Here is a 13314-nt window from a genome sequence, read left to right on the forward strand (position 1 = left end):
CCTAGGGCTGCAAAATCAGCTGCCCGCTTGCATATTAAATACACAATCAGGATCCATAGCATTGCAATGGAATTGTTTTATTTTCACCGTTGCATAGCAACTGTTTATTATTACTTTTGCTGATTCCTGAAATTACTTCTTCACATAACCTTAAAGTTGCGTTGACTATCAGTGTGCATTAATTAGCCAATTATTTTGAATAGTAGTAGTGTGGTGAAAAATAGTGTTCTCCGACTTCGTCTCGAACTTAGAAACTATCTCGAGCCGGCAAAACCTCATTTTCATCCCTAGGTACGAATATACTATTATACAATAGATAAAGGATAAAATCGTTGTTTCCACAATAGGTTATGGATCATACGTTGGTTATGGAGCTACGTTGTTTCTGTTTTACCATCTAGAATCAGCTATGTGACAGTAAAAAAATTGTTTTTAAGAAATTCAAACAAATGCACAGCAAAATAGTATTATTTACAAAATACAATGTAAAATGTAAAACAAAATAAAATGTTTCTTATTGTTTCTAAGGAACAACTACTAATAAGTTCGCCAACTCAACATGGAAGCCCAATAGTCACATTTTTAAGGTATTTTAAGATTGAGAATGAGTCAAAGACTTCCCATCCCTATATGAAACGGTTCCTCGAAGTTGTTTCAGTGATGGAGAGGTTTTTAACGCATAAATTATAAATATGACTTACATAATCATATAAAAGTTATAGATACATGCATTTAAATATTTACATAGTGACTGAAATAAACATCAATGATTTGGAACAACAAGAGTACAAACGTACAAACTACTTCTCCATTCACTCCGATGATTCATTGTGTACATGAATACAAACAAGGCAAACTAACTCTAGAGCTTATGAATATAAGATAACGTGCTCAATCTCGGGAAATCACTTTATAAAACGCTCTAGGCTCAAGTCAAGATTACAAGACTAAAGGGTGCGCGATTCATTTATTCTTCCCTTTGAAGAAAACTTGGAAACCTTTTAGGATTTTACAAAACATATTTCGATTTTATGAGTTTATTGGTGCATTGTACGTACCACTGAACCAAGGTGGTTTAAACGTTAGTAACGTAGATGTTTTCTATGTAATTAAAAAAATTCGTTTGCAAACAAATTTTGTTTACCGTACTCTTTTATGAAGTTTTTAGTATTTATTTACCTAGCCATAGGTGGATATTTCGCTGTTTCTATTAACAATAACCTACTAGTAATTTAATACTGTCTTTTAAGATAAATTGCGATTATGTTGAATATGATATTTTAACCAAAAGATGTTCGTTTAAAAAAAGTATTACTTGACGTTTCCAATTCAACGTACAGTTTAGTCGGGTATTGTGAATAAAGCACCGATAGCTAATGGAGGTTTTAAAATACCCGTGTTAAGCTGTATTTGGCTGATTAAATAGCTATACTGAATTAAATTAGCATGAGACCTTTGATATGCAATCGAACAAAGCCGAGAAAGATTTTGATCATAGCCAGACACAACAAATCAAGCGAGTATGATTTTTAATTGAATACAAAATATGTATAATTGGTAGGAGTTTTTAAGATTATTACGATAACTATTGGTAGTATCTCTGATGTTGCTAAGACGATACCAGTGAACAATTACGGCCATGACATCAATATAATATTATTTGGGTGTTTACTGTGTGTACTTATATTTAGTAACACACATTCCTTGTTTGTTTTCATAGATTTTTAAAATTTTTAATTGAAAATTTTTGTAATTTGCTACACGTTTACAATACAGTATCTACACAACAATGTCCAAAAGCCGAAAGCATGCCATGAATATGTCTTACAATCAGTTCGCGGATATGCCAATAAGTCCTAAAACAAAAATCGTTATGGAAATAAAGATAATCCACATAAGCTTCGGTCACAAAGCCGTGCAAACAGCTGATAATCAGTCATCAGTCAGCTGATATAATCTTCACCGCCGCCGCCATTTTGTCAGTGTCAAAAGTGACAAAGTACTGCGCTCAGCCGTACCTCTCCCGCGTTATCTGTACTGAGTGACATGTGTCACAAACAATGGCGAATTACTTTTAAATCCTCCGGTTACGTTGGTTGTTTTATTTCAGGTCTTAGTTCGAATAAAATTGATAAAACTATCGAATGAAAATTTAATATTATAATTTACCAGTAATGATGCTATAAACGCAATTAGTGACGCTTGGATTGATATTTCCATAACATTCCTTGGTTTACCGGTTCATTTCCGTATCACATCAATGTAAAAATGCAAAATGCTATGCTAAAAGGGTTTACTAAGGTTTTACTGATCCTTATGGGACATTTTGTACCCAATAGGTTACGTGTGGATAGTTCATTATATCCATCAGTTGCTACAGAAGATGCTCTGTTGAAACACATGTATGTTCAGAGTTTTAAGAAAATAAATCTGTAATCATATAAAAATTCAAAGAAGTTGAAATTGAAGCGAATCGAAAACAGTGAATGAGAATGCTAAATAAGAAACATAAACTAGGCTTAAGTAATATTTTGTTAAATTTCCTCCCGGTTAACATGCCCTTATGTACACAAGCCCAATTAATACTACTTCTAAAGCGAAGTTGGTGAAAATAGTTTGACGCATCATGTTTCCTCCTTTCATAGAAACTAGTTGGAGAAACTTTGAAAGGTAAACTTGAAACATGAGGTTACCAAAGTTGCTTCAACAACAGACTAAATTGTAGTTACCTGGAATTTACGATAAGTAGTGGATTTGTAAACGTGTAGAATTGTTGTATTACCCATAAAGCCAAATAGACATAACATATTTTAAAATCATCCGAAAACCGCTTTCTGTTTTAACTAAATTGATCTGGCAAACAGTCAAATTTAAATAGTGTCCATACATATTTTAAATTCTATTGCATAATTTGATTGTGGTGTTCAGTTGTTAAATTATAAGTTCCTTAAACCCAGCTATCATATTGATTTATGGAATGTAAATTCAATAATATTAAGTTTGATGCATGCCCGATACCTTATTCACGTTATGCATGTGTATACGTTTTAAAGTCTTTAGTAAAACTACCTTATTCACTTTTTGAAACAGTTGTTATGTGGCTACAAGATGGCATCAAACAATAAAAAGTTAACTTAAAACCAGACAATCTTTTAATTTTACTATTCTACGATGGTTATTGAGTTAGAGCTAAACATTTATTTTATTGGAACTTTATGTAGGTAGTCTATTACAGAACTGTATTGCCAATATTATTGTTGGAAGCTCCCCGAGGGGTCCAATATAGAGGGATAACACTACAGGGTCGTCCCAAAGTTGGTTATTGACTTATCATTATCGTCGTGGGATACTAAAAACAAACAATATTGCCAAAGTGAAGCTACATTTACACCAGAACTCAAGTTAAATCAATACACCTTCAGCTGTTGAAAATCAAAATATGATTATGGTTAAAAATGGATTAACTTAGGAAACAAACCCCTACCTTATACAGGGTGTCTAAAAAGTCCCGGATCGCTTAAATATTTTTCAAATTATTTAAAATAGAGCTACAAAACTTTTCACAAAGTTACTGGACGTAACAATCTATTTTATCACATATTCAGTGATCCACTACTTTCTCAGGGGAGACAGAAAAAAATCTCAAATGTAAGCATAGGTTGACATGCATATCAAATAAAAGGCCTTTATTAGTAGAGTACATATAAATTAATACTAACTTCAATAAACCAAAGCCCACAAATTGTTAATACCAAAATATTGTTGTCAAAAAACCAAATACTCGTACTGTACTAAAAATAGCACCAATGATTCTAAACCCAATGCAAAGCAATTGCTTGAATATTTTACCACCTAAAAAATGTTTTCCCGAGTTTTGAAGTAATATTTGTAACCTATGAACTCACACAGAGTATTCCCTTCCTGAAATATGATCTAGTACAACAAGATATGACAACTTAACCTCTTCAGCATCGAGCTCACTGGACGGATTGGGCTGAAATTTGGCATGATGATAGCTCATATTCCCGATTAACATATAGGCATATTCTTATCTCAAAAATCCTTTCGGGCTCCGCCCCAGTGGCTCTGTAGTTTCCCGTGTTAACTTTATGAGTATTCATATTTAAAGGGAATTAAAGAATTTAGTCAGCTGTTTCAACTAAAAAAGTTGGTTCTATGATACCAATAGCATTATAAAGTTATAAGATTTACCAACAGGGTGCAGCACTATTATTTTTTGCATTTATAAAATCACCTAATTTGAACCAGGCAGCAACAAAAAACTGTGATAGGCAATGGAGAACTGTCAAAGTAGGATTGTTTACAGTTATGTTCATGTTTTTAATTGCATGAAAAATTTAAAGAAGCAAATTTTATCAAACTGTATTCTCCCCCATTGCAAACGCTAAGTTGGAGTATAACTGCAATAAGCATTTTACTATATGCCAACCCCGTACGAAGGACGGGTACTCTGCTAGTACGTTTATATTTGTAGGTCACATAGTATATAGGTTATAGCGCTTCTGCATCTTCGTCTAGTTGCTTTGCCTCTATAAATAATGTTCTTTGATCTTCCAAAGAAGACTTTCCACTTTGTTCACACTACCTTAGAATTTGAGATACAACAAAATATTACATGATATATCAGGAGTAGTTTTGTTATATGAAGGTAATTCACTATTTTTGAATGCACATTTATATTTGGTTCGTTTTAGTACCCCATAGCTAGCTAACGAGGTCTAGTTAAGTGTATTCTAGCAAGTTTTGTTTAGTTTAGTTCAACTATAGAGATCAACTTTTTTAAGTAGATTGTTCCTTTAACAATACAAATTGTATCCAAAAACGTCGGATTCCTATTGGAATCAGACCGTTTAAATACAACTTGTCAGTAATGTCAGAGCCGATTAAACGTTATTTAATTAAACACGGCAAATGCATTCAACGGATTCGCAGAGAACATTTTGCATTTGTAATTGTTTTGGAATAGTCTTTTTGTTCCTGGAAAACAAGGTTTGGAGTGTTTAGAGTAAAACTAAGTTAAATCACTTTCAGTACATAACGATTTTGGTTTAAACTTTAGTTGATAAAAATATCAAATAGAAAATTTATAAAAACAAAAGACTGAATTAGTGTAATTAAATTGTTAGTCAATTTTGTATCAACAATAATCGAAAATAATTCAGCGAAATACTGATACCACAAAGCCCTGAGAGAGCTTATTAATTGGTTTTCAAATGGTCAGAGTCTGTGATAATGTTTTATTGTGATTCCTGTTGACAATAGATATCGGGTCTAAATATGAGTTGAAAGGGTTTGACTCAGGTTCCACATTCAAAGCTTTTGATATGAACTAGGCTTAACACAAATGGAAATTTGAACGCTGTAGCTAAAAATATTTTCTAAAATATTGTATTTCATCTGCGTTTTTGTGGATAAAACAGAAAATAAACTAATATTTATGATAGATTTTCCTATGTCTTTATTTTTTAGTGTGCTTGCAATATTAGATTCAAGTACTATAACACTATTGGATATCCAACCAAGATCTGGTGAACCGGATAATATTTATATTAGGCAGGGATTAAGGGTTGTAAAAATTTAATTGTAGTTTATAACGTTTCTGTTTGTAAACTATAAGTTGTGTTTTAATAAAAGATAAAAAAGCTTAAAACAATCGGGTGGTGATTTAGTATGGAGTTTCACTGTGAAGGGTTTTTTTTAATTTCAAACATTTAACCGTGAAAAGTGACGTCAAAGCGTTTTTGTTAGACAATGGTTATACTGTTTTCATTAGATCACTATAGACGTAGCCAATTTACAATGATCGAATCACAAATGTCACTAACAAAAGAACGAACGCAATTTCTGGCAACAATCAAGAAAATTTACGCTTTCAATTTAGCTTGACAACTTAAGTTTTAGATGCTCTAGGGTTGTAGGGGCTTATGTTTTTTGTGTCGCGCTTGTTTAAATTGTAGCTTTTGAACCAAGTCAAACCACATACAGTTTACAACTACTATTTACGAAATATTAAACTTGTATCAAGGCTACTGTACAGCAAAATATACGTACAATATCCTTTGCTCTTCTTATTTAAGGACTTGTTCAGGCTGTCGTCGATTATACACTAAATATCGACGAATATATTTTTCTTAATTTGCTTGTAAAAATTGTAAGCCTTGTAACTGAGGCATTTATTGTTTTTACTGGTAAATGACCCTTAAAGAGCGTCCTTTGAGTCAAAGTGTTATTATTATCAAAGCTAAAATGTTGCTTGGCCATTGGCCAGATTTGAACCCGTATACCTACCATTAGCCAGACACGCTCCAGTACAAAAGGGCAATGTGTCTATAGGGTAGGGGTATGAACTATATAGGGTGGAGTAATAGTCTAGTGGTAGAGCGCGGGACCTCTGTCACTGAGGTTCCACGCTCAAATCCTTGCAATCACCAACGATAAAAAAATATAATGCCGCGATCCTCAAGAAAAACATGTAATACGACTCCAGGCTAAAGTCTATCTTTTTAAGACATCATAATGTGGGGAATCCAGGACGCGAGCCCTTGACATCTCTTGGTTTAGCAAGTCCGCTAAGCAGCCTTGTACAAAATGTATATGACAACCTGACACATATAGACATTATTCTGGTAAAGAGTGTTGAAATGTGTTTATTCGTATTTAACAAAATGTGTATAGTATTATTATTAAAGATGAAAATGTGAGTAATTTCATAATGTACATTCTAACATTACACCTGGAAAATACTGCAGTACCCTATATAATGCTAGCACTCTTTGCATTGACATTACAAATGGACAGGTGTAGGGTAAGTAATAGCTTAATCGTTATGTAAAATTATTATTTACCATAATTTACATTTTTTTCTACATTTTCTGTTACAGAGGCAGCTAAACGCAGTAGATTTTCGAGTTTCCAGCGATCTCAAGTTTGTCTTGCTCATATCAGACGTTAAAAAGGTAAAATTTTATGCTAAGAAGTATTGTCTTTTAATTATAAATTATATTGTATCAATGCAAATATTTGTTTTTATTTAGATGTATACCTTGGCAAATAAAATATTGATATTGTGAGGTTAGATTATAAAGTTTGGATAAACTCTTTTATTGCTCATGGGCTCACAGCATTATGCATTTACTAAATTATTTTGGTAACTAGTAGAAAGAGATGGTTAGAAATAAACTATTTTATCTTTACTGTCCTCTGAAGTACATCATGATTAGTAATGGGATGTTTTAGCCATGGTCAGGTTGAAAATCATAATGGATACAATGCGGTATAAATTATTTTCAATACTTTAACTTTAATGAAACAGAAGTATTAAAAGTTTTGAAACTTTAATTTAGTCATAAGTCTGGATACTATACTACAGAAAAAAAGCATTTTCATTAAACAAATGTTCTGTGCTACAAAAATGTTTAGCAGACAATAAGTTAACAATATTATAACTACATTAGAAACACAATATTTTATTGTAATCCACAATAATCACTCTGTTTACATGTTTATTTATTTATAACCATTTTAGATTTTCTCATCACCTTTTCCTTTCGTATTCTACTAAAGTGACAGAGTTTTCTCTTAGGATTTACCACTTCAAAAAACCTGACCAAAACCATGATTTCACTTCAAGGTGATCTTTCAGTTAATCTAGTGTTTTTCCCAAAAGAGTTTTTACTACGGATTATTGTATTACAAAACAGCCAAATGTTTCTATTTATTAGTTTATTAGGTTAAATAATGAGAAGAGTAACGGCGGATTACAGTTACATAGCTTATTTTTAATCTTTTTGATTGAAGACGTTTGGATGCATTTAAAAAATCATTTCTCTGTTTTCAGATTTATACAAACACTTTTGAAGCACGATACCACATCTATGAGGTCTCTACGCAGTAAGTATTAATTGTTTTGAAAAATACAGTGCTTTGGATTAATGATATTTTGGAACAAACACTCGTGTATTTAGTACCCCCAAAAACCTCCAATGTTAATAAAACGGTCTTTTTTATTAAAATTCTACTTTTTCTTTGTTTAAAAATCAAACAATACCAGTGAGCCGTACGAAAGGGAAAGCATGTTTTGTTCAACTCAACAATAACTTTATTTTTCACAATAGAAACATTAGTGAATTGACATTTTAACAACAGGTTTGAAAATATTCTGAAGTCGGAATTAAAACAAAGCCATGTGGTATTGTGGTTTCGAGAATCTACGGAAATTTATGAACAATACAACTGAAGACGTGTAAAGCTATTTCGAAAATAAACATTAATATTAAATTATGTTGTTGTGACAAAATCCAGCAGTTCAAAAATACCCGTTGTTTCTTGGGCCCATTCCATGTGCTATTATATTATAATCAGACACTATAAATTTCCAATAAGTATCTTTAAATTAAAAAACAAATTGAAAGGGGGCTTTTTGCACCCTGTATAATGCCATTTACTGTTGGATACTGAAGTTGTATTAATAAGTCACAAATATTACGAAGTGTGTGTTTATAGTATGCTATAACGCAACAGCTAAATTATATATACTTTATCAGTCAGCATCATTTTCTTTTTTTTACAAACCAGGCAAGAATCGTCCAAACATTATAGTCGAACATGATAAAAACTTAAAATGTTCTTTTTGTTTGCAAGAGTTTAAACATTAATTGATTTATATTATTTCGAGGAAGTAGCTATCATTTTTTTACCTGGAGTATGATTTTTTTATAGCTTATACAAAGGGATGAGTATAGCCCAGGTTGGAGCCCAGCCAGAATACTTGTTGAATGCAGGGGCTGCTCAACTAAATCTCTTTGGATTTATTACATCAGCTAAACACAGCTTTATGCAAATCTCAGTTAGGAGAAAACTGTTGCACATAATTTTAGAATGTAAACACATAATTTGCATTTTCGTTCCTACATTTTTTGCTTTCCGTGTACGAACCAGTGATATCTCTTCATTTCTTATGTTTAGTTTGCATAGATTCTTTTTTTGTGTGCTGGATGAACAATATGCAAACCAGTAGCATGACTATAGATTAAATACATTTATGATAGAACGTGTATTTACAATATTATTCAGTTTGGTTACAAATTGATTGTAAACTTTTGCAAGTCGGTGATTGGGTCTGTGATAATTGGTCAGACTGAACAATTCTATCGCTATTGTAAAATGTGTTATGAATATTTTACCGTATAACACATACGGTAAATACGGCGTACAACACTTAATATATAGCTATTGTGCGGTAAATGTATTTAGTATCGTCTAAAGTTTTAAGTGTAAACTAGTCTTAAGTGATTAGACAAGTGTTGGTAGACGGGTCATTTTAAACTATATCCTATAATTGCATTATAACATACCATGATTAAAATAATACGTTAATTTTAACTTGAACCTTATAACTAAAAACTGTATTTATTGGTCTAAAAAAGTTGAAGTTGATTTTAACACAATCTCGTCGTTGTTATGATAAAATATTATATGTTATATTCCAAAAAAAATATATAAAGTGAACTTATAGACAGATTGACGATTTTTTCAAATCAATCAAACCACCATAGTAACTCATTTTCAGGAGTAAGTTCATTTATTCTATTCACTATTTGAACTCAATCACATAGCTAACTTAAAATATCAATAATATTTTCTGAATTCTGTTGGAACCAAAAAATATTTCTGGTCCGTTCAAAATTTGAAATTACAATGCATAAAAACGATAGAATTAGTTTAACGTTTTCAATACAGTCACAGGATACAAATGTTTGTTATTTTTGAACAGTTATATATTTTATTATTTCTTTAGCATTCGCTGACTTTGATTATCAAAACACAAACTAAAGACTGCTTATTGCACTAACACAAATCTATGCAAAATGCCACGTTTGAAGTAAATTTATCTTTTTAGCAAAGTTAGTCTATTCAACATCACATGAACTCCACTTTATTTCCCATTCTAGTTTATTTGTTTAGTAGTGTAGCAAAACAAACAAACAATGTGGTACTTACAACAACAATGGTTTTGTTTCCTAACTGATGCAACGCTTTTCTATTCCAATTTTAACTGTGTTAAATACACTTTAAACCTTGGTTAAGCTAGCTTCTGCTCTACGTGTTTTTACTGATCTGATAACAATTTGCAAACTCGGTGACCCACGAAGGTGTTGCCATTTTTATTACTTAACATGCCAGACACAGGAACACATTGTAATAAAAACTCTACTGTTGATATAAAATTATATGTACAAAAAATATCCACGCGTTTCATTTAATTCTGAAGACCGGTATCAAAATGCAAATACTTTTGTTAACATGAAAAAAATATTTACATTTTGATACCGGTCTGGTACTACGATATAGTTAGCGTCTGGTACATTTATTTAAAAGAATCAACCTCTTCATGGGACATCCTAATTTATGTACTAAATCTATCATGAAAAGGTTTGTAAATTTAGCAAAAATTAAAAAAATGATTTGACCTGTTTTAAAGCACTTCGGCACACATTTTTGAATAAGGATTAGCACACTATATATCCTATTATCTAACGACCAATGTCTGTTTGTCTGTCTGTCTGTCTATCTGTCTGTAATAAATATCTCGAAATCCAGCGGAAGGGTTTTGACGAAAAATCGTCGTCACAAGCATTTTAAACTAATATGATTTTGTTTGAATTATACTTTTATCTGATTTCATTGGTGTTATCAACAGTGGGACTGTACATACATTTGTTAGTAGTTCTTGAATAGGCCTACTCTACGTTATTGACATTATCCATTATGGTAAATGACTTGCAACTATGAGTTTAATCCAGAATTTAAATTTTGCTGAGATAAACTAAAAGTATTTCAGGGTGAGATTGAATTGACAGGTCATTAGATCTGAAGCCCTAGAGGGCTGGAATCATTAATACTCCTGGAGATGGCACTTCTTCTTCTGCTCTTCAACAAACGATTCCTCCCCCCCTCATCCTTTATCTTTCCCACAGGACATCTTACTTACCAATATAATTTATTTTCCCTCTATGTTTCTAACGTTTATTTTTTTTTAATTTTAAACAAATTATTCTTTTGAAATAGTCATGCTAAAAGGTCTCCGGGTGTAGTTGAAAGGCAACTTAGTAGAAAGCACCATTAATTATAACTCCCTGACAAATGGCTACTCAGTTCTGTGTCAAACTTTCAGCAATTAATTGTTTATTGTTGAAAGTTTAATTTTGATATGAGTACAATAAACAATGTTTCATTTTTGCCTCTAATTGTATATGGCACATTAGTTCTGACCGTAAATTAAATGGACTTTAAAAGTATAGTTTTAATTCTAAATATTGAAGCTCTTTACTAAGTAACACAACTTTAGTATTACTTGCGGCACTTTGTGAATCCAAACAAATAAATGTAATTCTTTCTCGTAATTTCATCGCCACAAAAGATATTTTAGTTTAATTAAAATGACAAAATCTCTCCCTCTCAACCTGATTTTCATTAATTTAAAAGCTTCCATATGTGAAAACAATTACATGTCATGTATATTTTGGTCGAGGTTTTTCCTCCTGGTAACCAATTGATTTAAATTATTTTAGGTAATACAGTGTGTAATATCTTTCAACATAATTAATTATTTTGTAAAAGATAAATAACAACTTATTGCTCTTTCTTAACTTCCTAAACTAAAGGGGTTTTGAATGCAACATGACAATATTTGAGGATGAATGAGGAAAATTTACTGTCATTACCTTATTATGTTGATAAAATCTGAATCAGTAGAGTGTTCTGTTAATTGTTGGATCCATTATCCGAAAAAAATATTGGGAAGTAAAATTTAAGTTACTAAAATTTGTTTCAACATTAAAAGACAACAACAAGTGACTATAACACAAAAGTTAATATAACAACAAGTGAATATAACACTATAGTTAAGTTAAGTTATAGTTAAGTGAATATAACAACAAGTGAGTTTAATAACATAGACGTTAATTATTTTCAGACAAAAAAAACATGGGAAGACTTCAAGTAAATTAATATAAACAAAGAAACTATATATTTCTAAAAAAAAACTACAAAATGCACAGTAACTCTATTTCCTTGGCTTCCACATAACTTAAAATGTCACCCCATTGAGACAATTTAGGATACATATGTTTAATTGAGTACATAGTTTTTGTTTTACATGTACTCCTCGTCATCCCCTCAATAAATTAAGAAAAACTATCTACTCTACTATTTTTTTTTTAATAATTACTTTTAATTTACTATTTTAATTGACATTTTCATACACCAATTATATATTTTAAAAAAATTTTAAATTTGTTTATTTTATATAGTGATTTCCTGCAATTCGTAAAATAAAGTTCCCTTAAGACGATCCCATTGATTCATATACAACTTTTTAATTTAATATATAACCTGCATCGCCTGTCCCTAAAATTCAAAACTGATCCTCTCAATACGATGCAGGTCACTGCTAATTTTGGAGTAACACTTAGTTTTTACTACTACAGTAATGGATTGTGGTTTAAATAATTTACTCATCCCCTGAAACGTCTAATCGTTACTCCCTTGCAACAATTAGATTAAATACTTTTTAGTTTTTTATTACTAGACATTGACTTTTCTGGCACAAAAACAACAAACAAAATCTCTTCCGGTTTGTTTAAAAAGCAGGCATATCCTACAAAAATACCAAATTTGCATTAGCGTACGTCGTCAGTGGCTCAATAATACTACACTCAATTTTGGTCTAAAACCAGCTTTTATATAGTACAATTGTTGGCGTTTTCAATCAAGGTTTTTAACCATTTTTCAGAAACCGAGTCCCAGTGACTCCAGGCCCTACCAGTGTAGATGACAACGAGGCCCCTTACCTACAGCTGGTCGTGTGGGCCCCACGGGGCTCTGCCCTGGCCTTCGTACATCAAAACGACCTCTACTACAAACCCAAAGCCAAGGGTCAAGTGTTCAGACTCACCACTAGTGGGTCACCTTCTGTGACCAACGGTCTGCCTGACTGGGTATACCAAGGTAAATTATAAATGTAATTTTCTCTTTTTGTCACAAAATGATAAAAATATAAGGAAAGGATTTTTGGATCCTTATCCTTTGGAGATAGTAGCTAACAGTCAACAAATCAACGGTATCAGGAATATCAGAGATAGTTCCTCCCATTAGTTCGTCAACAACCCTTATTATCATGGGTAAGCGGTGGGAGTAACTATGATATTTTATGAAGAAAATGACAAAAGTTAAATCAACCTTTAAACCGTTCTTTTTATAGCAATGGGAATTATACAATTTTAAGTTAAAAAG

At 31.7% G+C, this 13314-nt stretch overlaps 1 protein-coding gene across 7 annotated transcripts in view; it reads left to right on the forward strand.

Moving 5' to 3' along the window:
- The window catches only part of LOC128994109 (inactive dipeptidyl peptidase 10-like), a 416624-nt gene that overhangs the window by 385529 nt on the left and 17781 nt on the right, over positions 1–13314 (forward strand). For all 7 annotated transcript variants that reach the window (XM_054418388.1, XM_054418389.1, XM_054418387.1 and 4 more), the window contains 3 exons: positions 6903–6977; positions 7859–7911; positions 12815–13029. In XM_054418388.1, the coding sequence (XP_054274363.1) occupies positions 6903–6977; positions 7859–7911; positions 12815–13029 (343 nt within the window). The remainder of the gene's footprint in view (positions 1–6902; positions 6978–7858; positions 7912–12814; positions 13030–13314) is intronic.

Source organism: Macrosteles quadrilineatus, unplaced genomic scaffold (assembly GCF_028750875.1).
Source record: "Macrosteles quadrilineatus isolate MER2022 unplaced genomic scaffold, UCM_ALF_1.0 Scaffold_5__1_contigs__length_97177068, whole genome shotgun sequence".
NCBI classification, from domain to species: Eukaryota; Metazoa; Arthropoda; class Insecta; order Hemiptera; family Cicadellidae; genus Macrosteles; species Macrosteles quadrilineatus.